The 27,928-nt window shown below is 46.4% G+C and overlaps 1 protein-coding gene across 5 annotated transcripts in view; it reads right to left on the reverse strand.

The window, feature by feature from the left end:
- Positions 1 to 1,058: 1,058 nt before the first annotated feature.
- Positions 1,059 to 27,928, reverse strand: part of lpp (LIM domain containing preferred translocation partner in lipoma) — a 176,441-nt gene continuing 149,571 nt past the window's right edge. For all 5 annotated transcript variants that reach the window (XM_084444920.1, XM_084444922.1, XM_084444924.1 and 2 more), the window contains 4 exons: positions 22,859 to 23,028; positions 4,757 to 4,935; positions 3,395 to 3,515; positions 1,059 to 1,276 (listed from right to left, as the gene is read on the reverse strand). In XM_084444920.1, the coding sequence (XP_084301046.1) occupies positions 1,148 to 1,276; positions 3,395 to 3,515; positions 4,757 to 4,935; positions 22,859 to 23,028 (599 nt within the window). In that variant the 3' untranslated portion in view covers positions 1,059 to 1,147. The remainder of the gene's footprint in view (positions 1,277 to 3,394; positions 3,516 to 4,756; positions 4,936 to 22,858; positions 23,029 to 27,928) is intronic.

Consider the following 27,928-nt stretch of genomic DNA (forward strand, 5'->3'; position numbering starts at 1 on the left):
GGGTATAGAGAGAGTCAGAGAGAGAGGTGGGGGTATAGAGAGAGTCAGAGAGAGAGGTGGGGGTATAGAGGGTCAGAGAGAGAGGTGGGGGTACAGAGAGAGTCAGAGAGAGAGGTGGGGGTATAGAGGGTCAGAGAGAGAGGTGGGGGTATAGAGAGAGTCAGAGAGAGAGGTGGGGGTATAGAGAGAGTCAGAGAGAGAGGTGGGGGTATAGAGAGAGTCAGAGAGAGAGGTGGGGGTATAGAGAGAGTCAGAGAGAGAGGTGGGGGTATAGAGAGAGTCAGAGAGAGAGGTGGGGGTATAGAGAGAGTCAGAGAGAGAGGTGGGGGTATAGAGGGTCAGAGAGAGAGGTGGGGGAATAGAGAGAGTCAGAGAGAGAGGTGGGGGTATAGAGAGAGTCAGAGAGAGAGGTGGGGGTACAGAGAGAGTCAGAGAGAGAGGTGGGGGTACAGAGAGAGTCAGAGAGAGAGGTGGGGGTATAGAGGGTCAGAGAGAGAGGTGGGGGTATAGAGGGTCAGAGAGAGAGGTGAGGGTATAGAGAGAGTCAGAGAGAGAGGTGGGGGTATAGAGGGTCAGAGAGAGAGGTGGGGGTATAGAGAGAGTCAGAGAGAGAGGTGGGGGTATAGAGAGGGTCAGAGAGAGAGGTGGGGGTATAGAGAGAGTCAGAGAGAGAGGTGGGGGTATAGAGAGAGTCAGAGAGAGAGGTGGGGGTACAGAGAGAGTCAGAGAGAGAGGTGGGGGTATAGAGAGAGTCAGAGAGAGAGGTGGGGGTATAGAGGGTCAGAGAGAGAGGTGGGGGTACAGAGAGTCAGAGAGAGGTGGGGGTATAGAGAGAGTCAGAGAGAGAGGTGGGGGTATAGAGAGAGTCAGAGAGAGGTGGGGGTATAGAGAGAGTCAGAGAGAGAGGTGGGGGTATAGAGAGAGTCAGAGAGAGAGGTGGGGGTATAGAGGGTCAGAGAGAGAGGTGGGGGTACAGAGAGAGTCAGAGAGACAGGTGGGGGTATAGAGGGTCAGAGAGAGGTGGGGGTATAGAGAGTCAGAGAGAGTCAGAGAGAGGTGGATATAGAGAGAGTCAGAGAGGGAGAGAGAGTGATAGAGAGAGAGAGAGAAAATGTGAGGGAGCGAGGTGACCAGTAGGTGGACTGGTTCAGAGGTCAGTGGTAGCCTTGGCGGTGAGGGCCTGGATGCGGCAGGTGTTACAGTTCTTGCAGAGGACGTGGCCGTCCAGAGGGTAGCAGCCCTGGTTATCCCCCTCCGAGAGCAGGGAGCCGCAGTCCTGCAGGACACACCGGACACTCGGGTTAGACCACTGTACTGGACACACGCAGTACACACACGCACGCACGCACACGCACACACAGTATAAACATCAGTCATGACCATATTTATTCAAGTTCCCTCAGTTCCAAAACGTCTTCCTATGTTTGTCCTTCCAGCTCGACTAATCTGCTTTGCTCTTCTCTTTTTTTCCCACCCTGACCTTTAAGTCTGCCAAGTTGTGTACACACACACACACGCTGGCGGGGCTCTTCCCCAGGCAGACCTGTTCCATCCCTAGAGGCCCCGTCTCCTAATGACTCTCAGTCCCGCCGACTGACCCACAGCGCCTGGCTGACATTTCACATTCACCCATGGTCAGCAGTATGATAGCATTCATACAGTAGCAGGCTGACAGTGCATGCCCCAATACTGTATATACACACATTTCAATTTCTTTATTGGATTTTCAATCAAAGATACAAATCATTATCAAAATCCAACAGTAGCAAGAGTCACACAACGCAGTGCAAGATCACATTCACAGAATGTAGTCCCAGCAGGGAGATCAAAGCTCTTTATGGATATAGGCAGCAGCGTCTTTTCCATATGAAATGACTGCCAATGATGGCAGACACGGAACAGTACTTAACTAAAAGTTTTGCAGATTTTTTTGCCAGTCCAGCAAGTTGGAGTCCTCGCACACACATTTTGTGTACGTGCCCTAAGCTGCCAAATATCCAAACTATAATTTTGCAATTATACCCACATGCAGAGATGACATGAGCAAGTGGTTGATATTTTGATATTTTATAGCTAAAGCAAGTGTCCATGTACATGTCAAAAGAACATCCAATTTCTAAAATAAATACAGACTTGGTGGATTCATTAATCATGACAATATCCGGAGTATTAGGAGAGCTTTCGACAATATTGTTCAATGTATTGCTAAGTTGGGATGAAGCAAACCAGTCAATTTGAACGGTTTCATTAATATGGAATTGTGTTTGTTGTCCAGTGGCACGGCGCAGTTCTTTCTCAGTCAGATCCACCATACGATCATGGCGTGCCATATACAGTCCCTTGAAGGCGGGGCAACTGTTCATGATATGCGCAACGGATTCCTGTTCTTGGTTATTGTGCAATAAGCAGTATGGATCATGTTGTGTTGGGTACCATAGGGCGAGGTTGTATTTAGTAGGCAGAACTAACCGGGATTTTATTGTGAATTTGAGAATGGATTGGTCTATTGTTGAGTTGTGTAGTATGGAGTGGGCGGGTTTCATGTTGTTCAATAATGTCCCGTCTGCAGGTTTGGGGCTGGAGGACCTGCATGGTGTTTTCATCAGTGTTTAGTACCGCCCGCACACACGTGTTTTTGTCGGTGATTAGTCCGTCACTAACGTCCACTACACGGTCTGCTGCGTCCCTCCAGCTCATGTGTATGTGAGCGCTGTTACACAGGTCGTTGAGATCGGGCCAGTCAGAGCGCACTCCAAACCCGGGGGCGCGCGTGTCCGGTTTCCCACTGGGCTTTTTCCAGAATCCCAGGAAGCTGGCCTCTGCTGTTGAGTGGGGGGCCTTGCGCATTGATAAGTCCAGGAGGAGTGACGCTCGCGCCTGTTCTCGGACAGCAGGGTCATCGTTGTTGAGCATGCGGAAGAGATGGTTTATTCTCGTAGCTGTATAGATCCATTCTAGGTTAAGGACGCCTAATCTCCCTTCACTTCTTTTGTGATAGATCAAGTCTCTGGTTGAGCGCGTGTTCAGGCCCATCCATTTCCTTACTAGATGAACAGGTTTATTGTTCATGTCTGTCAAAGTGCATTTTGGTACAGTATGTGTACAATTGCGAAAAAATGCTGCACGTTGGAGAGCGCGATCTCACGCACTGCTTCCAGTTTCATGGTAATGGGTAAAGGGGATGTGTCAATCACACACACACACACACACACACACACACACACACACACACGCAAACACGTATGTACAGTAATAGGCTGACAGTGCATGTCAGATACTGTATACACACACACAAACATACACGCGTATGTACAGTAACAGGCTGACAGTGCATGTCGGATACTGTATACACACATACACACACACGCACAAACACACATGTGCAAACACACACCTCGCAGCGGTAACACTGCACGTGGAAGTCCCGGTCGAGCGCCACGATGCGCACGGTCTCCTCTTGGCCCGGCGCCGGCATGATGGGCCCGGAGCACACGGAGCAGCGCGGGGCGAACTTCCTGCCAACCGCAACACAGGAGGGAAGATATGAGTCCCAAAAATACAACACTGAAGCAGTAACTCATGAGAGGGTGTGGAATACGGCCGATATACCACGGGTTGTGCTGCAGTCGTAGGCACGAGGCACAGCCGAGGCCACCAGCACAACCCGTAGTATATGGGCCATATACCACAACCCTCCAGTGAGTTATTGCTTTTATGCAACGGTTACATCATCGGGAGAAATTCATGGGATAAATACCGACTATTTCAGTGTCTTAATATCGATTTTTAGTAAACTCTGCCAAGAAAGGTAGTTCCTTAAACTATCACGTTGCTATGGAGTTTCAACACGACGAACAAGAGCCCTAGCAACCAAAACTACTGTAATACTCCTGACAAACCTAGCTAGCCATGAACGCAGTGTAGTCGTACCTTTGCTGTGTAACTGCGAATTGCAAAAATGTTGATGACAAACCAGAGTGGTAGGCTACAGGAGTGATAGAACTCGTTTTTACAGGCAGTAATAATTGATGCTGTAATATTTCACATAGAACGGTAAAGAGGCTTTGCCTTTGCGTGAAAATACAACGGCTGTTAACCAATCAGATTGCGAGGTCGGAACTACCCGTTGTATAATGCAACATATACCATACAGTAATCACTGTTCCTGGCATATTTCACATAACTCTCTCCTTTGATACAGTATAACTCAATGTTTGACCCTGAGACAAAGCCACGTGGTGTTATCATATCAGAAGAGGGACATTCTGTAGGACTACTACATTCTGTAGTATAGAAGGTGAGTGCTGTGAGGGAGCGTGTGATGAGGAGGAACCAGGTCTCTCTAGCAAAGTGCCCCGAGGGGATGTGAGAGGTTTCAGCTCCAATCAGGTGACTGGATGTGAGCCCTGCCTCTTCACTAACCCACCCCTGAATGGCTGAGAATCAGGAAGTGAGACGGTTCGTGGGATTCGGCGGCTGCGGCCGGGAGCTGCAACTGTTCCTCGACACAAAGGGCTGCTTTGTTGGGGTCACGCTTGTCATGAGGAATCAAAACAACGGCTTTTTACAGTTATCCAGTCACACGTGTCTGACGAGATCCCCTACTTCTGTTTTCTCTGGTAACCGGGGGCTGGGGGGTGGGGGATGGGGAAGGGAGTACTTTACGATGTATGGTACAACGCGGCCTGCCGCTGACTAGAACAGTCGCGGGAATCTCTCTCGCGCGCTCAGGGGGAGGGCTGGGGCCGCGCCTCACTTGTGGAAGTCCTCGATGCAGTGGATGTGGTTGGCGGCGTCCACGGTGAAGGGGATGCCGTCCAGGCTGCGCTGGCACACCACGCAGGTGAAGCAGTGTGGGTGGTAGGCCTTCCCAGTGGCCCGCAGGATGCGCTCCATGATGGGCTTGCTGCAGATGTTACAGGTCTCCAGGGTGTTCTGGAAGCAGAGCAACACATGCACACACACACGCACGCACACACACGCCCGCACGCACGCATGCACACACACCAAACATTGGTGAGGAGGATGGACAATGATATGAGGAGAACTGAGCTGCAGATGTTACAGTTCTGGAAGCAGAAAAAAAAAAAACATACCCGCACCCTCACGCATACACACACACAACCTAGGTGAGGAGGGTGGACAATGGTATTAGGTGAACCAAACAAGTGTTTGCAACTTATTTTCGAAGATGTATGTGCGTGGAGAGGGTTGAGCTCCATCCAGACCAGTGAGGCCCAGAAGCAAGGCCCTGTGGAGATCCACAGACACCTCCATAGACATCCATAGACACCTCCCTCCCTACTGTCTCCATAGACACCTCCCTCCCTACTGTCTCCATAGACACCTCCCTCCCTACTGTCTCCATAGACACCTCCCTCCCTACTGTCTCCATAGACACCTCCCTCCCTACTGTCTCCATAGACACCTCCCTCCCTACAGTCTCCCTGCCTTATTTTCAAAGACAACTGACAAAGGGCAACGACAAAGCAGCGACCGCAGCCCCAGAGTCCGGTGAGAGAAGATGGAGGCTCTCTGAGGAAGCCCGGCGCTGTGCTGTCTGTCTACGGTATCTGCGGCCAGTGTTTCCTCTAACAGGCCCTGGTCCTGCGTGCGTCTTGGACCTCCGGCGGATGCCTGAGACCGTTTCCACTTGCCAGGGCCGCTGTCCTCGCGTGCCCCCTCCCCCTGCCGAGGGAATCTGATTAGCACTTTTCTCAAGCACAAGCGCAGTCGTTTCTCAGGCCAAACCACCCCCCCCCCCCCTTCCCCCCTCCCACCACCACCCTCCCCCCTACCACCCCCCCCCCAGTGGCAAAGCAGTAAATACTTCCACTTTGTGATGACTGTAGGCTTTTTCTGCAGTCGAGCGTCTGGGCAGCTGGCCCGTGTGAGTGGGGGGGGGGGGGCTGGGGGAGCGCGGCGGCCGTCCGCCTGTGACTTATCTGTGGCGTCCCTCTTCTTAATACCTGCCGGGACGCTGCACTTCGTTATTCCGGTTTTTCATAAATAACGACCGCCTCTCCCAGCAGCACTGCAATTACAGAGGTGCTCTGTCGTGTGCTGGTGATGGACGCCGGGCCCGCTGCGGCCCTTTGCGCGGGGGAGGAGGGGAGGACGAGGAGGACGGTCCCGTTTCCTGGATCTCTGGCTGGGTCGAGCCGCTGCGCCGGGTCGAGCTGCTCCCCGTCGGCTCGAATGGCGACGGTTTCCAAACAGAGCTCCGAGTGCGTGACACTCCCCCCCCCCACCCTCTCCGATTCTAATGATGCCTGTCACCGCACGGCCACACTTGCTGCCCAACCCCAACCCCCTCCCCGGACCCTGCAGTGTGGCTGGGGAGCTTAAGCACTGACATTTATAGACTATACGCTATTGAGTAGAGATCTGTTACTGTCGGTTCACTGGAGGCTGCAATGTAAAACCCCGACATAAATCTGCTTGTCGTTTGAGTGTCACCACTGCTCCTCTGGGACGTCCTGCTCGCCAGCACTGTTTGGGGTCACAGATGGGGGAGAGGGCACATTTTGAAAAGATTTTGAAAAGAGGGGGCAATTTCTTCAAAGCGCTCCTGGAGAGGAATCATTTTCATGAAGAGTGCGTGCGTGCCGACGAGCTCTGCTCTCTTTAGTTCTCCTTCAAGAGTGCAATAAAAATAAACATTATTCCCACTGCAGCGTCTGTGTATAAACAGTGTCCATATTGCAACCCTCTTCAATCCTGGAAGCTGAATAAAGCCTTTAATGAGCTTGCTGCTCCGAGGTTCGCCTCACTACACTCTACCACGAGAGAGAGAGAGAGATGAGAAATGCGGAGGAGAGCGCCGTGCGTGCGTGCGTGTGTGCGCGCGCGTGCACGTGTTGGAGTGTGTACACAATCTGAGTACCTTCGCAGGAAGCTGGAGTCAAATGCCCTCGACTGATCTGCCTGCGTTTCCACGAATGTACTCTCATCTGCATTTCATGTGGGAATACGGCACCTTTGTTTAGCTTAACTAGAGCATATGATTTCACAGCACTCATCTCCTCCAGGCCGTTATGACGAGGGCAAAACTCGGAAGATGAAATGTGCGTCTCCTGCTCTACGTTGCAGACTGAAATACTTGTTCTCAAGTCCTCCACCGTAGTCAACAAATACATATAATACTAATGAATCAACGTATTACTATTGGCTGCTGTACGTGATTGGCGGTTAAAGGTCAGAAACAGTAGGTTACATCATTTTTCTTTGAGCATGTCAACATTAAAAATTCAACAGCAACCGTGTCTAACATCAGCAGAGGACTGACGTTAAAGCCGTTGAATGTCCACAGCCCAGATTTGTTGATGGTAATATCTTCCAAATACGGTTTGGCCACTCGGAAAGGCTCTTCTATGTGGGAGAGATGAGGGAGAGGTGTCACTCGCCACTAGAGGGCGGTATATGTCTATAGAGAGCGTGCTTTCCCCTGCTTCAGTGTGATGTATTCAAAACATCTTTTTTTCTACCTCATTCAGTACATTTCTCTACTGCTTGCCCAGAAGGCTAAACAAACGTCCAGGCAGATGAGGTTAAGTGAATTTAGGTCATACAGCCTCATGCTAAACTAAGGGTGGGTGGAGTGTGTTAAAGTCAATTGTGACCCCCTCTTTCTCTCCCAGCTTTTTCAATTTCCCACAAAGCACCTCTCACACCAAACGCCCTGCTGTCTGCGCAGGCCCTCGCTGCCTCCCCGGCATTTCAGGCGCTGAAAGGCAAAACAACGTCTGACACTGTTGTCTGTCTGAATAAGAAGACAAGACAAACAAAGCTCAGGGTGGACAGTGAGGCACAGGCCTGATACACATCTGGCTAACAGAGATGGGGGGCAGAGAGAAGGAGGGAGAGAGAGAGAGAGAGAGAGAGAGAGAGGGAGAGAGGCAGAGAGAGAGGGAGAGAGAGGCAGAGAGAGAGGCAGAGAGAGAGGGAGAGAGAGAGAGGCAGAGAGAGAGGGAGAGAGAGGCAGAGAAAGAGAGAGGGAGAGAGAGGCAGAGAAAGAGTGAGGGAGAGAGAGAGAGAGTGAGGGAGAGAGAGAGAGAGAGGCAGAGAGAGAGATGCAGAGAAGGAGAGAGAGACATGCTACCTGTAAGTACTAATGTTAAATACAGGTGATAGTTGCCATGACTACACAACAATATGACCTGACACAGCTGTGAAGAAATGACGTATAGTAGGGACTCTGAATGGCTTTGGCAAATCATGGGGCAATCATTCAAAATAGCTACTGTATTTCTCCTCATTTATCTCCCTGTAAAATGGTTACTAGACCAGCAGCGCCCCCCCCCCCCCTTTTTGCCATTTTACAAGACAAAAAAATCAATGTTAAGCAGTGACGATACAGTATCATAGCAAATATCTCTAGGGAACACTGTGTTTTTGCTAAATGACCGGTACAACATCTCTGTCCCACATCACCTGGAGTTTAGACTAAACAGCAGGATGTACTGTTGTGGGCGTTAAGGTACTTGTACTGCCAACTTCCTGTATGGCAGAATAGCCCATGTTGAGGTTAATCTTTCACAGTGAAACTCCTAGCACACCTGCTGCCAGCCTGCCATTAACATGGCCATTGAAGCCTACTCTGTTCACTCTTCTTATACAGCTGAACCTGACAATGTGTTATTATGGGGATTTGTTTTCCATGCTTCCCAGCCAAACAGCAGAGGTCCTGGCCCCCGGACAGAAGACAGTCAGAAGGGGGCTGGGGAGGATCATCTGCACCAGAACTAACACAGTTGTGGAAGGAGTGTGGGAGCTCCACCCAGCTCTGGCGTGGCCTGCGGGGATGTGGAGGGGCTGTGTGTGTGTGTGTGTGTGTGTGTGTGCGCACCTCCCTCCCTACCGTCTCCATAGACACCTCCCTCCCTACCGTCTCCATAGACACCTCCCTCCCTACCGTCTCCATAGACACCTCCCTCCCTACTGTCTCCATAGACACCTCCATCCCTACTGTCTCCCTGCCTGTGTGTCTGTCTGTCTCCCTACTATCTGTCTGTCTGTTGGTCTGTCTGCCTGCATGTCGGTCGTCTGTGTGTGTGTGTGTGTGTGTGTGTGTCTGTCTGTCTGTCTCTGGACCCAGCCAACCCAGGGGGAGCCCCAGTTCCATTTCCATTTTCGAGCAGTAATTGCTTCCCATTGACCATAATTCCCCGGCTGTCTGTGTGTGTCTGTCTAATCCTTCCAGTTCAGTTCGCATGCAATGCATTATGACCACATTAAGACGGGTTTGAATGTCACACAGCATTAATGAAAAGCCACAGCCTGAATCTAACAATGTTACATAAATCCCCCATAGACGCAGACTCTGGTGTCTGGGTCAACACAAAACTGCCAGTTTAGACATCGACAGAAGGGTGTGTAAATGTGTGTGTGTGCTTGTGTATGTGTGTGTGTATGTGTGTGTGTGCGCTCGCGCGTTTGAGAGTGTTGAGAGTATGTGAGTGCATGCACCAGTGATTCTACTCAGTAACTCCCCATCTAGCCTTCTCCAGGAAAGCCTCGACATTGACAGAATCAAGTGTGTAGTTTCCAGACAGAGCGCTAGTGCCGGTCATCTCTCCAGCCAGAGAAACAGGATGTGTCTCTCTGTGCGTCTCTGACCCGGACGCCTGGCGGGACCCCCGGCTCTGTTGAAGCATCTGTGTGACAAATAAAGGCTGAAGATAAATGACCAGTGTGTGTGTGTGTGTGTGTGTGTGTGTGTGAGTGTGAGTGAGTGAGTGTGAGAACCGTAATGGGACGGCCCCCTGGCAAAGCTCCGCTGTCTTCCTTTGTTTTCTTTTTTACATTTGTTTTATATCCCAGCCCAGGCAGTTTGTTAGAAAGCCTATCTGTCCCGACTCAGCCCATGTAATGTCTTCCACCACACAGAGAAGTACTGCCTGTCGCCGTTCATAAACTTCCCTACATGAAGGCTTGGGCCTGTATTTGGATCAGCCTCGGCCTGTGTGATACATGAGATTGAGACGATGGGAAATCGTTGTGTGCACATGAAGCTTGTATGAGATGCAAAGGCTGCCGGTCTGCTCCATGCGGAGGCCGGGCCAGACAGGAACCAGGGACCTGGAACCAACCTGTGGTCAGTAGGTGCTCACTGGGGAGGGGCAGTATGAGTCTGGCGTGTCAATGTCAAACGTCAGCTACATTTAGGGAGCACGCTGACACCGTAAGACAAATGTTGTGCGACGGCTCGTAGAGGAAAATGACATCAGTCAGACGCTTTCTGCATTCACCGCTCGGAAGCTCTCATACAGTCAGACAATGTGACAATCTATGACAGTCGGTGTCTCCGACCTTACAAAATCCAGGAGGTGCAAGACAGGTCTGCTACAGTACACCCCAATCAGACATTTAAAAAAAGATTGTCTGATTGGCATCATGTTTCATCGTACGACACTTGTCTGACTGACCCGTGAATTGGCCTTAAGATCCCGTCTCACACAGACCCATCTATCATGGGTGACGTCTGTCAGCGGCAGCGCCTCATCTCCCACCCCCAGAATCCACTTGACGGCCGGCCTTCCTGTCTGCCTTGAATTCAGCCCTCAGCAGAATGCGACGCCCCCCGGACGTCACGCAACGTCTCCTTCTCGGGTTTACGGAGTGAAACAGACAAAGACCCGGGCAGCAGCTCTCTCACGCCATGAGTTAGTGACATTGTGGTAGTTCAGCTCTGGGTCACCCATGTACGGTATTTCCCCACTTCCTCCTCCAGGTTTAGAGGGCCCCTGTTAGGAATCACTTTCTCTCACCTCTCCTCCTCTGTCCCTCCGTCTCTCTCCCCTCTTCTCTACCTCCGTTCTTCACTCCCCCCCCCTCTCTCTCCTTCACCTCACCTCTTCTCTCCTGCATCACACTGGCCCCCACTGTTCTGTAGTAATGAGCACCACTGATGCAGTGAGGCCTCAGTAGGAACAGATAACGACCTGCTGGAATTAGATTCAAGCCCCACTGTACAGAACAGTATAGTGCAGTAATACAACACAGTTGTCTCAGAGAGTCTGGACAAGCACTAGGAACACGTGAACCTCTTCACACAAATGCTATCTAATTGGCTCCCTCCTTTGAGGAATTAGACTGGAGATAATCACGTCGGAATATACAGAACTCAATTAGTACTCTGCAAGCTAACGCAGACAGCCATGAATATTTGATGCCGGAGTCAGCAGAAACCGGGGCCCTGTGCGCCCGTTCCTAATGGGGCTTTAGATGAGGGGTAAAGTGAGGGCGGGCGTACCTGCCACAGACGCGCTCTGCACCCGCCACGCGGCCTGGGCACGCACGGCAGGCACATCTCCTAGCATGCCGAGCAGCTGTGCGGGGTCCCAGGCCCCAGGAGCCACGCCGGATGTCCGCTGTAGCAAAGTCTCAAGCATACAGGGAGGTTGGAGGGGGGGGGGGGCTACAACCCTCTGAATGTGACTACCTGGATATTCATCACACAGTAAAGACAGGAGTGTGGTTGGGGTAGGGTGACCAAACGTCCTCTTTTACCCGGACGTTTCACGTCCTGTCCGGGGCGTCCGGGGGGGGGGTTATAAATTTATGATAATGTCCGGTTTTCCTCAATCAATCAAAGCTTTATTCCTTGTGTGTGTGTTTCTTTCCCTCCGGTTGTCCTTGTAGGGGTTAGTGTGTGTGACGTAATCCCCGAGAGGCTGATTTGTGGGCGGATCTCCAACACTCACAACGAGGAAGCAGACACCGAACGAGGAAGCAAACACCGGCACAGCATTGCTGGCGAGACAGGAGTATGTTATCGGAGAGGAGAGACAGACAGCAGAGACCCAGTGGCGATTGCTCCTATAAGCCAGGGTAAGCCTGGCTTACCCATACAAATCCAAATAAAACTTGATTTTTGCGCCTTCTTTCAGTGAAAGAAGGCACGTAAATCGACTTTCAGACTGTTTTTGACTTAAATGCATCTTGTATTCTGCCATATCGCTTCATTTTCATCCGTGTTTAGCGTTTTGGTAGTGCTCCGTCGCCCCCTAGAGTCCTCATGAAAATACAGTCCACGTTAAGGTCCGTTGACAGCTGTCTTAGCTCGTCATTCACTCAACATTGTAGGCCAGGTAAAAGGATTCTGGCTTACGGAAATCAAGACCAAATAAAAAATCAACCAATCAATTTAGCCAACACATAAAGTTGTATTTACTAATTAATAATACTTATTTATTTGTCCAGTAAGCCTTGAAAAGAGAGCTGTTATTTTTTTAGTTGAAAGAGAGCTACAGTATTATTTTGTTAGTTGATGAAGTTGATTTTCTTATACAGAAGAGGCATTATTATTATTCTATCATTATTTTATTCCAGAGATTTTAGTTATTTTTGTACAATTGAAACTTCAATCAAAGGGCTATTATTTTAGGCATAATAAAGCAGGTTGAAACCTCTGAGAAGCCTATCTTAATTTCTGTCTTTGAGAGATATTATTTTATAATATAACTGAATTTTCTATCCATACATATAAACTTTAAATATCTAAAAATTATAAGGCATCTTTGAGTAAACTGCGAGTATCATTTAAGTAGGCTATCTCGTGGCCGGCGGAGAGTGTCCTCTTTTTTTGGAAATCAAAATATGGTCACCCTAGGTTGGGGTTAAATCAGCTCTAATTACAGCTCCAGCTCCAGCGTTGTTATGGAAGCAACCTCTCCTCCTCCTCCTCCTGTGTTTCTATGACTGGCTGGCAGGCTGGCTATGTGTGTATCTTCTGTGCGGTGTGTACTGTATGTGTTTGTGTGTGTATGAGTGTGTTGTGTGCGTGTGTGTGTCTATCTTGTGTGCTGTGTGTGTGTGTGTGTGTGTGTGTGTGTGTGTGTGTGTATGCGAGTTACACTGTGCCACAGCCCTGCTGCTGGCTACTGTAGCTTTGTGGATCAGCGGAGCTTGCCAGACTGTGTCCTGTATCATATCCCCTCAGCAGAGGCCCCAGGGAGCGTTCAGGAGGCCGCTGTCTTGCTAAGTGGGTAAGAGCGCTGGCTGGCCAGCTTGTGGGCACTGCTCTGCAGAGGATATTCATCACCGGGAGCCTCCACTCCACTACAGCTGGCATCATGCCCATCGCTACGGGCTCCTGTGCCACCCCTGGAAACCTCCCAACGTTATCCTACTGTAGATCCAGTGATTACACTGAGGTGTGAAACACTAATAGCTCTGGCGCTGTGTTTGTGTGTGGCAGTTTTTAATAGGCTGTGTCTATTCCCTGCAGATGGAAAAAATGTAAATAAAACAAACAAACAAAGCAAGAATATTGTCAACAAATAAATATAAGAAATGTCATCTTTACAGCTAGCTCTCATTACAGCTAGCTATGCAACTCATCCGTTTCACGTTACTGTAACCTGTTACATTGTTGCTGTATTGTCCCTGACAAAATAAACTACTAAATAAAACTATCATCCTTCATCATTACACCAGACAAATAATTAATTCATTTGGATTAAGCAAAGCAGCTTCGCACCAGATTTATTCGGATCACCTACAGTACAACTTCCAAGTATTGTGGAAGCATCTCATCATCGCGCCACTTTCCAGGTTTGGTATTTTGGCAGGAGAGCTGCGGGAGTGGCTCGTTCCTCAAGCGGAGCACTAGATCCAGTCCTGTCACTGGGATTTAATATCAACAGTTTCCTCTGAACTGGCACGGGTGCTGCATCTGAAAATTAACAACATGACAAACAGCCCTTGTATGGTGTCACTAGGAGACAAAGAGAGCTGTGCGTGTCTGAACGGGAGCTCCTCCCAGACAGACTGATGCCAGCTGCCTCCAACGTTTTCCTTTTTAAGATGAGAGCAACAGGAGAGAGATGGGAGGAGAGAAGGAGAGGGGGGAGGGAGAGGGAGTGGGGGAGTGAGAGAAGGAGAGGGGGGAGGGAGAGGGAGTGGGGGAGTGAGAGAAGGAGAGGGGGGAGGGAGAGGGTAAATCCCTCATCAGTCATCCTGTCAATCACGAGCTCTGCCGGTGACTGGCAGACTGGGCCTTGCCTTGATCACCACTTTCTCTACAGCAGGACCCGAGAGCTCAGCCACCCAGACAAAAAAGACATCTATTTTTCATAGCAGCGCTACCTCGCAATGCCAGATAATGAACACAATTACATTCTGACAACTTGGATTCTGTGACCTTGCTGATCCCTGTGACGCTGGGGCCAGGAACAGATTAGAACAAATTGTGTGCGGGAAAAAAAAAAAAAAAAGAGGAAGAGACTTTCTCTTTATTACCAAGACACTTTGAATGTGAAAGAAGGAGAACGCACGGCCCTGACCTCGCGCGATCCGCCATGCTTCTAGAACACTTACACTGAGCCCTGAGCTAATTACCTGTGAGTCAGTGGGGGTTCCATGACAAACAGAGAGAGCGCCAGCCTTGTGACAGGCAGCGGCAGAAACCACCAGGCCTCTGGATCGGCTTCAGTTACCAGCTATGGACCCGGAGGGGATGTCTCTTAACAGGGTCCAATTAAGACCAATGAGGGTTTTCTGGTCAGTAATGAAGAGACCGGCTGTGGCGGTACCCACCCTGCCTGGCGGGGCAGATAACATACAGCGTCAAGACGCCGTGGACACGGAGAACACGTGTAATTAACCCCAGTAACACCGTCCCAGCGCTTTCGCCTCTTCAAAGCGCAGCCGGGGCTGCTGGGAAGAAAGGGGGCGTCCTCTTTAGTCACGCGGCGTCTGCTGGGGTCCTTTGGACAAAACAAGACGTACTTGGAAGTCCTCGGAAGTGGGCTCATTGAGAGGGCATTGTTCTCCATTACTAAGATAAAGCGTTTGAACAAAGTCTATGTTTCTTTTAATCACCTCGACTTTATTGAAAACCCTAGAAAAACTATTGCACTTCTGCCTTGTAACAGTGGGCGGATATGGCACATGTGACAGCGCCTGAAGAGCGCTATACGTATATGTGGACAGGCCTGCTACAGTATGTGTGCTTGCCATACTGCTAATCAACACTTCCCCCGTTGTACCTTAGAATAACTGAAAAGGACAAAGGGCTTAAAGAAAACAACAACAGTATAAATATATAAAGTACACAACCATATCTACAGTATATAAATATGTCCTGATGTGCAGTATTCTGTTTTGTTTAACAAGAACATCTGTTTGGGAGTGTGACGGCTGATTTCCATAGATAATGTGAACATGTTTCATAAACTCACTGTGACTACTGTAGCAGAATTCTTGTCTGTGTTCTATCAGGACCTGAAAGGCCACTGAATAAAAACATTACATGACTCGTGTGATATCTTTTTTACGGAAGCCCTAAGTGGCCATGCATTCATATATTTTTTCCCCACCGTTTTCTCGTGATAACGAGATAATTGTATTAGTTTTCTTGTGATAACGAGATAATTTTCTCAAGATCTCGAGATGACCAAACTTTGTTTTCTCATGATAACAAGATAATTTTATTTGTTTTCTCGAGATAACAGGATAATTTTCTCGAGATCTCGAGATAACCAAACGTTGTTTTTTCGTGATAACGGGATAATTTTCTCGAGATAACAAAACACGGGCCTATAAATAGCCTAATTGCAAGAAACACGATTCAGTCCAGTGCAGCGATGTCGGGGAATATCAGACAGCAGCATGTGACATTTCTATTCAATCAAGGCCTGACACAGGCTGAAATAGTTGTGTGCCTTGCCGTTACAGATAATGAGCATATTAGTGTGCGTCATCTCATCATCTGGTGTATGAAGTGCAATCCTCCTTCTCTATATAAGAAGCTCCTCTTCTCTCACCTTGTATATCTCCCTGTCTCACATGCCTAAATCATCACCCCTGTCGCTCTGTATCTCCAGGTTGTTTGGGACCATAGTCATGCTGATACTGTGACTTATTGCCAGCTTCATCAAACTCTTACCAAGAGAGCGAAAAGAACAGTGGCTTAACAATAGTACAAACACACCCTCCTGTAGCTGTATAACTTGACATTGTAAGGGAGGAAGAGTTTGATGAAGCTGGCAAGAAGTCGAGAAAATTATCCCGTTATCTCGAGAAAACAAATTAAATTATCTTGTTATCACGAGAAAACAAAGTTTGGTTATCTCGAGAAAATGATCTTGTTATCACGAGAAAACGGTGGGAAAAACATTTATGAATGCATGGCCACTTAGGGCTTCCGTACTTTTTAGTGTTTTTATCGTGCATTGCATGTTTTAGATTGTTCATGTTGTTCATGTGCTACAACAAGGGAAATTCGCTGTTGGGGATTATTAAAGTATTCTATTCATCTTTATCTGACCTGTCACTGCTTTAAACTTCTCAGCTGAGGAGGAGAGAGGGGAGGGAGTTTTGCGAGTTGATAAATATAGATGTTTTGTGACAGCAGAATTTGCTGAGGGACCTTGACCACAGAGCAGAACCAAACAGTTCCTACATTACTCACCAGCCCAAAAGAATGTTGTGTTCCTAAATATTGACGTTGAGGATTAAGCACATGCAGATATGCTGTAGCTAGGAGCTTTGCAGGAACCTCTTTTTTGTCTTTGTCTCTAGAAAAGTGAATACAAAATGTGTTAAAGTGCTATACAGCACTTCACAGAAAATAGAAAAAAAGGCCTGACACTCATTTTCCAGAGTGAAGCAAACATGTCCAAAATTGTCCATCAAAGCATGATGGCTTCAGATCAACAAGCCGGAGCGAGAATTCATTCATTCAGCCCAACACCACAATCGCTACAAGTGTTTCTAAGCCTTCAAGAGCTCTACCTCGGCAGTTTATCCCAAACAACACACAGACCACTTGAGCATTACGGTCACTACATATCTAGCCTTAATCACATAACTTAAGACATGCACTAAGATAGCCTGAGCTCTTATCATGGAGAATTACAGTGCTCTCAGTCTGAAGAAGAGCGCTCTGCCTAAATGCTTTCTCCAACTGCCACTCTCATCAGCCTCGGTCTGAGAGTACTGTACCATCCCTCCAGACCCGGTCGTGACCCCACCACGCCACTGTTCTGCATTTACACTTCAATCTGAGCGACTCAATTAACCAGGGATCAAGGTAGTGGATACATCTGGGTGGACCCGCTCTTCCAGCACTGTGCCTTCACAGATGCACCATGATTATTTTTCTCTGATTTGCTCAAAGTGTACAGAGGTGGACTAACGTAAATCCACGGACAAACACGATCGCTTTCTTGGAAAACAGCGGATGAGCACGGTGGGACTAAAGTTGGGGAGTGAAACGTCCAGGTGAGAAGCAGTCCCTCCCAGGCGGATCACTGGGTGGATAGCGGGGCGGAAACCAGAGTGGCGTACTATCCGCCAACGGATCCGATCCCATCAGTTGTGTCAACACGGAAGGAGGCTCTGGGGACGGGCAGAGGGGGCGCCCCGGGCGATCGCTTTACATCAGAGAGAAACAATGGCTGCCTGACGCCGTTGTGGCACTAACAAGATCAGAAACCACTTAATGCAAAATGGGTATTTAACTGAGCGGCTGTGTGGTTTTATGGACATCACACCTTATTCAAAAAGGCGGTGATAAGTGGTGTGGCTCAGGTTGGAGGACGGGGAGATAGGAGGCTTTGGAGGCAGGAAGCAGATGGAGGTAGATTAAAGGAGGCTGGGTTCCTGCACATTGCTGAAAGGAATGAATCATATCTGGTCCAACTGTTGACTCTTCCGTCAGGAAAGATGTGGCGAGCCTTCTGTAACATACAACAGGACTGTTCCACAGAATAAGCAAAGTCCCTGATCTAGATGGATGACAACTGATTTCCTACTTTGATATATACCCAACAGAAAGATTACTGGATTGCAATCAATTTGGCATACTAACCGTACTCCTGCAATTCTTGGTAATCTGTTAAATGTATTCTGCTTGATACAATCTCTAAACTGATTTCAAATGTACACTCTTTCAGACGGTTGGTGTAGCTCCAAAGCACTTCCTGCCACGAGGACACGGTGTGTAACATCACCTGCAGAGGGGAGCACCACAGATACCAAACGTACCAAAGGGGTCATCTTCCTGCCTTGTCTGCCAGTAGCCAGCGGATAAGTACTGTAACTACACTAACTACCATAAGAAACACTTGGGTCCATTGATCTTTGGCCCATTTCTCAACATATAAGCATTTTTTATTATACACAGTACCCCGTAGCCTGTTCATACAGTATTGCAAATAAAGATCCTTATGGGAGCAATGAGCAGGTAATGAGAAGGGACACGGTGCTGAGAGGGGGGCCGGCCAATCACAGCCATCGACAGAGACCCACATAGGAAGTCAGAGTAAATAAACAAATAAATAACGTATTGTCATATGTTCTTCCTTGCTAGTTCTTAGACATTCCTAGAGCGACTCGGAGCCTGGCGTGAAGTTTCTCTCCTCCTCACCGGGATTGTCCCCTCGGAGACTCCAGACTGACGCACCGTGATTCTCTACAGAGCGTCTGACCCCGAGGATGGGAATAAAAGAAGAAGAGATTACTTTCATTAAGAAATTCAGATTTCCCCCATGCTTTTGATCTTCAGCCAGCAGAACATTTATGCTGATGAAATGCATAAATAAAGTTCTTAAATTATCCCGTTCCTCTTTAGTGCGTGTATAAGAGTTGGAGAACTTCCAACAAAGACAACCACAATCACGGAGAGTGCCTGTGGATGGAGATGATTTAAGAGATGGCTTGTGCCACAGATTCAACGTTGAGTGGTCTGTTAAAACGCACACAGCCATTCCTGGCAGCTGTCACTGGGGTAACAAAAACTGTACAGTAGATGCATGTGTGTTAATATCAAGTGCAGAGACACCAGAGGAACTAACTAGAACTTTGCCCTAAGTCCCACTTTCCTCATTCATGAAGGTCGTGAGAAAAAAAACACCAAGCCGCGTGGGAGAAGAAGTGGGAAGTTACGTAAGGGTAAAATGTAAACGTTGGTCTGATGTGTCACGCTAAGGGCCATGGAAAGTTACAGTGTGATTATTGCTATATGGATTTAATTATGATTAATCCATAAAAGCAATTATGATAATATGAGAAATGTCTTCTCTAACTTTATCTTTGCATAACTAGAATATATACTCTACTGTAAGTAGCACAAGTGCTACAAAGTCATACTGACTAACAACAAGTACATGGCTGTGAAAGCATTAAATGCAACTCCATATACTAGTACAGTAATTAGTTACCAGCTAAACTACTGAGAAACACACACACACACACACACACACACACACTGAACCAGTCCAATCACACACGGCTTTGAAATGAAAATCTCTCTTATCTACCGTTTGTAAAGCAGGAACGTGCAGGTAGTAGGCAAATGAAATCCTGACATCATTTGTTTTGTTTTGGGCCCCTATCTGTGTCCAATGTTTAGCAGAGGAAGCCTGGGTATTTGCATACAGTAGTGCGCATCCCTGTGGAGCATGAGGGTGCCCATGTGTGGACATATTGTCAGGGCAAGCTACAGTTCCAGATTCCTTAGGAGGAATGGGAGAAGGCATAAGTAGATGTAGAGAATCACTATCTGAACTATTCACAACCTGGTGAATTGTTAACAGTGAACTATGGTGAAAGTGAAAAATGGTGAAAAGGCCCTTGCCCAGAAATTCTGCTGAACAATTTCAGTGGTGCAAGAGGAAGTTGAGAGAGAGCCAAGGAGGAAAGCCCAAGAAAGCTCCAATTAAATATGAGGCAACATCATGCTGAATTACTCAATGAAAAAGGGGTTTCACTTTGACTGGGACTTCCACAGTGATATTTAAAGCGTTTCTGTATAGTTTGGGTCAAAGCTAGTCTCTGGCACTGTCACCACATACATATACACACACATACAGGTAGCTGACAAACGACACAGTCTGGAGAAAAGGTACTATTGTAGGGAGTGTGATGTCAAAAATATGTTAAAAATATGATCTTAAACTATCTCGTCTTAAGTGTTGATATTGCTTTAGTCTACAGTACTTCATCTTGCTGAGAGAAATTAGTGGAATGTATCTATCTAAAAATGTACATATTTTAGGTCAGTTAAGGTTACTTCTCATCATTCATCCTTTCTTTGCGATCACACGATCCTTGCGCAACAAATGGCTACGGGAAAGGACACCACAAAGAATGTTTCGTAAGATGCAGAAGTTCCTAACATAGCCAAAACCCAGAAACTATGCCTTTCCATGTTACTGGAACTGTCACACAATTCCTCTATTTGTTGAGGCATTTTAGTGGAAAAAATATCTGCATTTTGGCAACAGATGAAATGAATAGAGAGAGAGAAGGAGAGAGAGAGAGAGAGAGAGAGAGAGAAAGAGAAAGAGAAAGAGAAAGAGAAAGAGAAAGAGAAAGAGAAAGAGAGATAGAGAGAAAGAAAGAGAAGGCCAGGTTAGTATTTTGGTAACACTTTCTATGACGCCCATGTCTATAACACATAATCAACATATTTATAATGCCTTATAATATGCTTGTAGCACTGTATAGCTATAGGTATAAGCGGTGGAAATTGTTCCCTCCATTTGACCCATCCAAGCCGTCCTCATCCATGGGCAGCGGGCAGCTTCACCAGAGGCACCTGGGGACCAAGTCCCAGTGCTCAGTCCAAATCCTGGTCAGGGACCGGACTGAAGAGCCTCGGTTCTTATGCATGTTTTTCATATTGGGTTCTTAGGGAAGAAACCATTGCGAACACGGGGAGAACATTAAAACTCCGCACAGAAAGGCCCAGAGACATTCTTGCTGTGAGGCCGCGCCGCACATGAGCGATTTTGGGGTTCAGTTGCTCAAACCTTCGGCACACTACGGGAGCTGGGATTGAACCGGGGACCTTGCAATCCACAGCCAGCTGCTCTACCTCCTGAGCTACGTGCCAACCCTATTTGTAATACTGTATAACAAATAATCATAACACATAATAAAGCCTTTTAAAATTACTTTTATGAGGTCAAGTGTCCTAATACTTAATAATTGCTGGTCACTCACCAATATTTTTTCCACAAGGATCATAGTGTATTATAAATCCCATGGTTATAATACATTCTAATCATTTTATAATATATTATAATCACTGTTATAATGCATTATACTGTAGTGTAATTATAAGTCACTATAAATGGTCATTGTATGCTTTAAGGAAAGTGGGGAAAAAGTAGAGGTAGGATAGTAGGCTATTCATTATGAAACAATGGGCCAACCACATTTACAGTACACTGGTCAACTAACCTAATTACTATCATGGCTATGGCTAGCTACGCTGTAGTAAGCTATGTAGCTAGCTCTAGCCATGGTAGGCACTAGTTAGGTTAGTTGACCAGTGTACTGTATGATGGTGGTCGTTACCTGTAGTTTCACAATGAATATCCTACTACCGTTGATTTTTCCCCCACTTTACTTAAAGTACTGTACACAATAACCACTTATAGTGACTTATAGTGACAGCTTGTAATGTATATCAGCACACAGTGACCACTTACAAGTAACTTATAATCACATTATAATGCATTACAATTAGGGCTGTCAACGTTAACGCTTGCAATTAAAGCTCAATGAGATCACTTTTTCTAGTTCAATATTCACTTTTACTTGCTATTAGTTTATGAATTGGCCTTAGCAAGACCACAAAAATATTTTTTGTGACAGACTGCATGAGACCCTGTGAATTTATTATTTTAGAATTTCGGTGTACTGGCTAGTACACAGTGGGAAATCTTGTGGTCGAAACGGAAGTGACACTTTTTGCATGTCACAATATCAGGAAGACAACAAACACTTCGCCCCGCGAAAAGAAATCTACATGCACATGAAAGAAAGAAGACCAGTATTTACCTGCATTGAACCCATCCTTTCAGAAAGTAGCTACAATCTTCCAATCCAGTCTGCGCCACACGCTTGTGTTATCGTTTTTTCCCCATCATTACAGTGAGTGAGTGGGGGATTGTGGGAACTGTGGTTCTTAAAACGCAGTGCCAATTTTATCACGACCAGAGGGGCCGCCAAAGTGGTCACCTGCCGAGTTCCCATGTAGCTTTAATCTGGAAACTTTAACGCGTTAAAAAGAATTAACCTAAATTAATCATATTACCAAAATTGACCCCAGCTTCCTCCTGTAATTCCAAATGCGAGTGTTTACCTGGCTAAATTACTGAAAGACGTGAAATGTGGATACATCTGCGTTTCACTTGCAGTAATTTAGCCAGGTTAAGACTCACTGAGCAGGTTGCACTGAGATAACACGACGGTCCGAGGTAAAGTTGGTTTCATATTGAACTTTCAACCGACATTCACATTCGGCATGGTGAATTTCGTTTTGAAAAAGCTTCCAGATGGAAGTTTAGATAAAACCAGTTGTTTGCACATATTGCAGTGATGTCTTTCCACTGAAGCAAGTTAAGTAAAAAAAAACAAAAAACAACAACTTTGATTCCTCTAACAAGCCTGGCTCCAGCCCCTGAATCTGAATGTCAGGCTAAAAGCAGATTATAATGCATTATAAATATGTTTATAATCCGTTATAGACATGGGTGTCATAGAAAGTGTTACCCCCAAATTCTAACGTGATTTTAATACTCCTTTAACATATCGAGTGTGTTTCCACTGTGTCTCTCTGCTTAGATCAGATGTACAGTACCGCCATATAAAGTTATGGATAAGCATATTGAATACTGTGCAAGTAAAAAACATGCACTCGGGGATTCCAAACATCTTAGAAGCGACTGGAATACCTTGTAACCCTCTATTAAAAGGAGAGATGAATGCAGGACGTGTTATCGCTCTAATCCTGAGGAAGTGATATCTCTCGCGTGGCAGAGACGCGGGGAGGGTGCTACGCGTATGTGAGGCGGTGCGGAGCAAGCGGGTCGGGACGGACGGACAGGAAGTGACTCACGACGTAGCAGGGCTCGCAGTAGGCCTTCTTCTCCACGGCGTAGAAGGGCTTGCCGCGCAGCTTGCCGCTGCAGGTCATGCAGACGAAGCAGTCGACATGGAAGACTTGGTCCATGGCAGTGCAGCCGGTGCCCTCGCCCACCACGTTCTCCCCACAGCTGGCACAGCGCCCTGTGGAGGGGAGGGAGGGAAGGAGACAGAGGACAGAGAGAGAGAGAGAGAGAGAGAGAGAAGACACAGCTTTACTCTCTCCACAGGTCTGTTCCATGTCACAGTACGTGTTACTGTTGGATCAACAGCGGCACCCACCTGGGGCTCCAGTACTATAGCAATCAGAAGGGGACTGTCTGCTGACAACATGATTATCCAGTAGAAAATCAATACTGCAGTATAAAAAAGACACATTTGTTTGAAGACTCCATCTCAGATGGTCAACATTTCTATAATGCAACATTATATTAGGATGTTTACAGTGATAGAAAGTGACATGAGATGGGATCCAGGGTGGCTAAATTGTCAAACTGAGGGTAACTGTCAACTGACTACTGTCCATGATCAAAGACTACTCCTAGCACTAGCTCTAGGTTTGGAAGGGTAATGGGCTTCAACAGACATAAGAGGGAGATGTTGAGGAGTGATGGCACATCTTCAAGCCATCCTCAGCCATTCACACAGTGAGTGATCCTCTAATAACCGCCAGGTTAATCTACAATTGTCTGTCTGATCAACTGAGGCCTTCTTTTTTCCCCCCACCAATGTCAAAGTTACAAACACTTTATATCCTGCATTGATAACATCTCAAGGAGATTTTCTTTGAGTTTCTCTCTTCTTCAGCTCTTAAAGCAGACGTGATCTAAAGATCTGATAAGGTTTCCTCTATCTGTTGCAATGAGGCAAAACATACTATTGATGAATCCAGAAACATTCAATTGTATGTGCACCAACAACTATACTATTACAGTACTACAGTAGAGGCTAAAGTATTGTAGAGCAGGATGAAATATACAGTAATACCCTAGAGTAAACTAATAAATCATTAAGATCACCATTTGGTATAACTGAGCAAATATCCTGACAGCCTAATCTTCATGTCTAATTCACAAAATGGATAAGGATGGGATTAAAAATGACAAAAGTGACTTTAGAGAGCACATCACACATGGCCAACCTCTATTTCAAAAAGTCCGTCTTTTAATGATAACAGGACAACTTTGTAGTCACAGATCTTGTCTTTGTGTTGGGGGTCAAAGGAACTGATATTATTGCACCAGAAGGAGCCTGATTGCATATTGTGGGACACAGCATTTGGATATCTTTAATTGAGTTGACGATATCTTTAATTGAGTTTAAGATGTCCCCAACTCATTGCAAGTTATCTTCAAACCAATTAATGATGCTAGCAATTTAATTAGCGGTATCTTACAATAATGGGGTTCAGAGCGATATCTTATGTTTTCTTTTTTATACATCTAATGACAGACAAAGTATGATATATTGAATAAATTTAAGTTGAGTTCAGTGGATCTTTTTTGTTCTTCTCCCTTCTTTGCTTCCTCTGAGGCTGATTTTGTGGTGATTGACTCCCTGCACGTTCTGAGCGGAGCAGTTCAAGCGCGTTACAGATGCAGAGGCAAGACACTAACCAGAGGCAGATAGCAATCAGACGCTTCCACAGTTCCACTCGCTGTTTTCATATCACAGTCAAATAGAGAGGGTGTAGAGCTGAATCAGTCGCAGGTATCTGCAGAACTTTTGGAAGTTATTATACTGTTATGATCAAATATCAAAGCTACAGTAGAGTGTGCAGCTTGACTGCTAGGTCTGCTAATGGTTTTATAATCTCTGTTAAGTTCCAAAATCAGGCCTCAGACTCCACTCTCCTCTGAAACTGAGACAGAGTAGTTATACGCCAGATCTGATCAACAACTGGCAAGTCTCTGTTTTTGACTCTCAGGGGAAACAACAACCTTGGAAACCCAAGGGACCTGTGTTTATGAAACTGTGGAGCACACATCATACATGTATTATCAACTTAATTCAAATGGTTTTAATTTCAGGCGCCTTCATTCAGGGTGACTTACAGTACAGTGCAGACAGGTTTACACAAAGCTAATCTCTGGTTTCAATATTTTCTCCAAAGATCGAGCTGCACCTCAATTATAGCTGTGTTACAGTACCTACTGTACAGGGAGGCAGATTAAACAAACCAGAGAAGGCACGTCTCCAGGGGATGTGTGGGTGTCGGCACAATCACAAGCAAGGCTAATCACCGCAGAGGACCAGGGGGAGGGAGAGAGAAGGAGAGGGAGGCCGAGAGAGAGAGAAGAAGAGAAAGAAAGGGAAAGAGTGTGAGAGAGAGGGAGAGCGACAGAGAGAGAGAGAAAAAGCATCGAGCCTGTTAGTGGCTTCAGATCACAGGCCATCTTCAGTGAGTGGATGAGAGAGCCAAACACGTCCCACAGGGCTCCCACTTTAAACAGCAAGAAGGAAACCTCTCGGAAATCCTTTTCCTTTTGGCGGCCCGTGATCGCTAGGGCCCTCAGGAGCTATTCACACACACACACACACACATACAGTACATACTGTAGAGACACAATGGTAAGTGCAAGGCCTATTCATGCAACGCATCCCACACACTTAGCGGAAAACACGAACACTGGTATGTTTATAGTAAGTCATACACTCAAACAATCAAACATATTGTACATGCACATGCCATACACATGGGTTCAGGCAACATTTAAACATAAGCAAACATTTGCATCGTCCCAACCACTCACATTCTAAGTACTGTAGAATATCTACAAGGTGCATGTCAAACACGCCTGGCAGTCTGTGCAACCATGCGTACTGAACAGTGTATGTGCAGCTACTGTACCGTACTGTATGTTTAAAGCATGTGCAGTAGGCGACACACAGGGCGAAGAATGTAGCGTATGTCACGTAGGGGCGGTACATGCAGTCTTAATCCAGCACTGCGTCTGGGAGAGAGACTTACTGTCCCAAAGCACAGGGTCATATGCCAGGTCCTGCCATTCCCACAGGCTACGGCTGACATTTCTCCCAGGAGAGGGTGATGCTCACTGAGGAAATGTACTGTATTAACATTACATAAGCATGGCCCACAAAAAAAAGTCTAAATATACATGCTCTTATGTAAATCGTAAACCCACAACCTTTAACTGCAAGTCAGCCCTGAATAGGGATTTGGGAATATTTTAATGCTATAGAAAATCCTTGTCATCTTGTAATGTTTGCAAACAGCGATATCAATGCTGTAGATATGAAGGCATGTGATATTTATCATTGCTCTCTTTGTGTTCAGCCAGAGTGTTGACATGACAGTGCAGGAAGCAAGCCTTGTTCATTTCAGAAAGAGCTGTGGTTGGAGTGCTACTGAGGGACAGTCATGTCTTCCAACTGGAGATAAGATGGTAGAACTAGGTCCAGGAGGGCTTCTGGCTGTTTGAGGGGGGTGGAACTTTTGTCTTTCAAAGGCATAATGTACGATAATAGTAAGAGCAGTGTGTAAGAGCAGTGCAAGAGCTGTGTGTTTGACAGTGTCATCAATAATTTCACACAGCTGGGGTGGAAATAGGCATTTTTCAAGTTTAAAACATTACTTCAAATGCCTTCCTGAATAATACAGGACAGCAGTCCCAACCAACATCCTATTTATCCCTGTGGAGATGATCCCAAATACTTTCTAACTATTTCAGCCGGGCATAAAGGAAGCATGAAAGGCCCTGCGGTTCCCCAGTGTCCCTCTGCGCAGGGATTGAAGCCGCGTCTTAATATCAAAACTTCAAATGGTTCCTGTGTAAGTGATGCAATGGTGACAGGGAGGGGGAGTTCATTTACACTTTACTCACTTGCTCTGCTTTTATTCTCTCACCCTCAGAAGCCTCTTGTCTCTTGCATGGAAAGTCAGAAAGAGGGAGTGAAGAAAGATTTTTTATTTATTTTAAAGGGAACCTATTCCCAGTGATGTGGGAGAGGCTTAGAATGGTTAGACAATTTAATTGGATAAAAGGAAAAGATTAAAGAGGCCCTGACTCTGTTCCATAAATAATTGATTTATAATGTATTTGTAGTGGCAGTGAGAAGCTGTTGTTTGGGGAGGAGGGATGTTGAGTGGCAGAACTGTTCAGATTTTCCTCAGTCTTCGCCTTCTTTGTTTTTCAACAGCGTGATATTGAAGCGGCATAAAAGCTAGAGAGGGAGCACACTTGCGGCTCAATTTGATCTTACATCACCGGAAATCAAAGATTGTGCATGTAAAGGAGGATTGCAGGGAACTTTTTTGAGGGAGACCAAACTTTTCACACTGTTAGGGGTAAGAAATACTGTAGCTGGAAACTCTTAGAAACCTCCAAAAAACAAAACCCACTTTAGTACTGTAGCTTGCACATAGAACAAATAAAAAAGACCACAAAACATATTTTTGGACTATAAACAATGTTTGTTACATTCCTGTATCAGAAAGACATGGTGGCATATATGCTCACAGGCCTTCCAAGATAGGCTGTGTTGGCATTTGGCAGAAACAACTGCAAAACACAAAAACACAATTCAAAAACATCTGTTGACAGCATATTCAGCTGCAGCAAATTATTGTGCTCTGCTTCACAAGTTTATTACTAAGCAGTGTTTTCAAATATAGCCGGGTATTTCAAACCCCTAACTAAAACTAGTATGGAATATTAATTAGCTGTGCCAGGTTTTGAAATGGGACGTTTTTTTAAGGGATGTTTTATGAATACCGTGTTGAGGTTACTATGGTTACAAACAACAAATGTGTGGAAGTTGGGGCCACGGCCTGTCAATCATTTCTGACTGACACGCCCACAAAACGAGGTGAGCTTGGAGAGGGGGAAAATTGGCCATATAAAAAGGAGTTTTATAGTAATTACAGATGACGGAATAACAACATTTATGGACATATTCACTTTGATTTTACCTAAACTGGGATGTGTCATGTTCAACCAATGTATTATCCCTTTAAAAAAAAAATGCTGGTACAGTAGCTGGGCAAGGTGGATTTAAGAAGCTTCTTCAAAAAGAAAAAGGA

The sequence above is a fragment of the Borostomias antarcticus genome (assembly GCF_949987555.1).
Source record: "Borostomias antarcticus genome assembly, chromosome: 10".
In the NCBI taxonomy this organism is placed as follows: Eukaryota; Metazoa; Chordata; class Actinopteri; order Stomiiformes; family Stomiidae; genus Borostomias; species Borostomias antarcticus.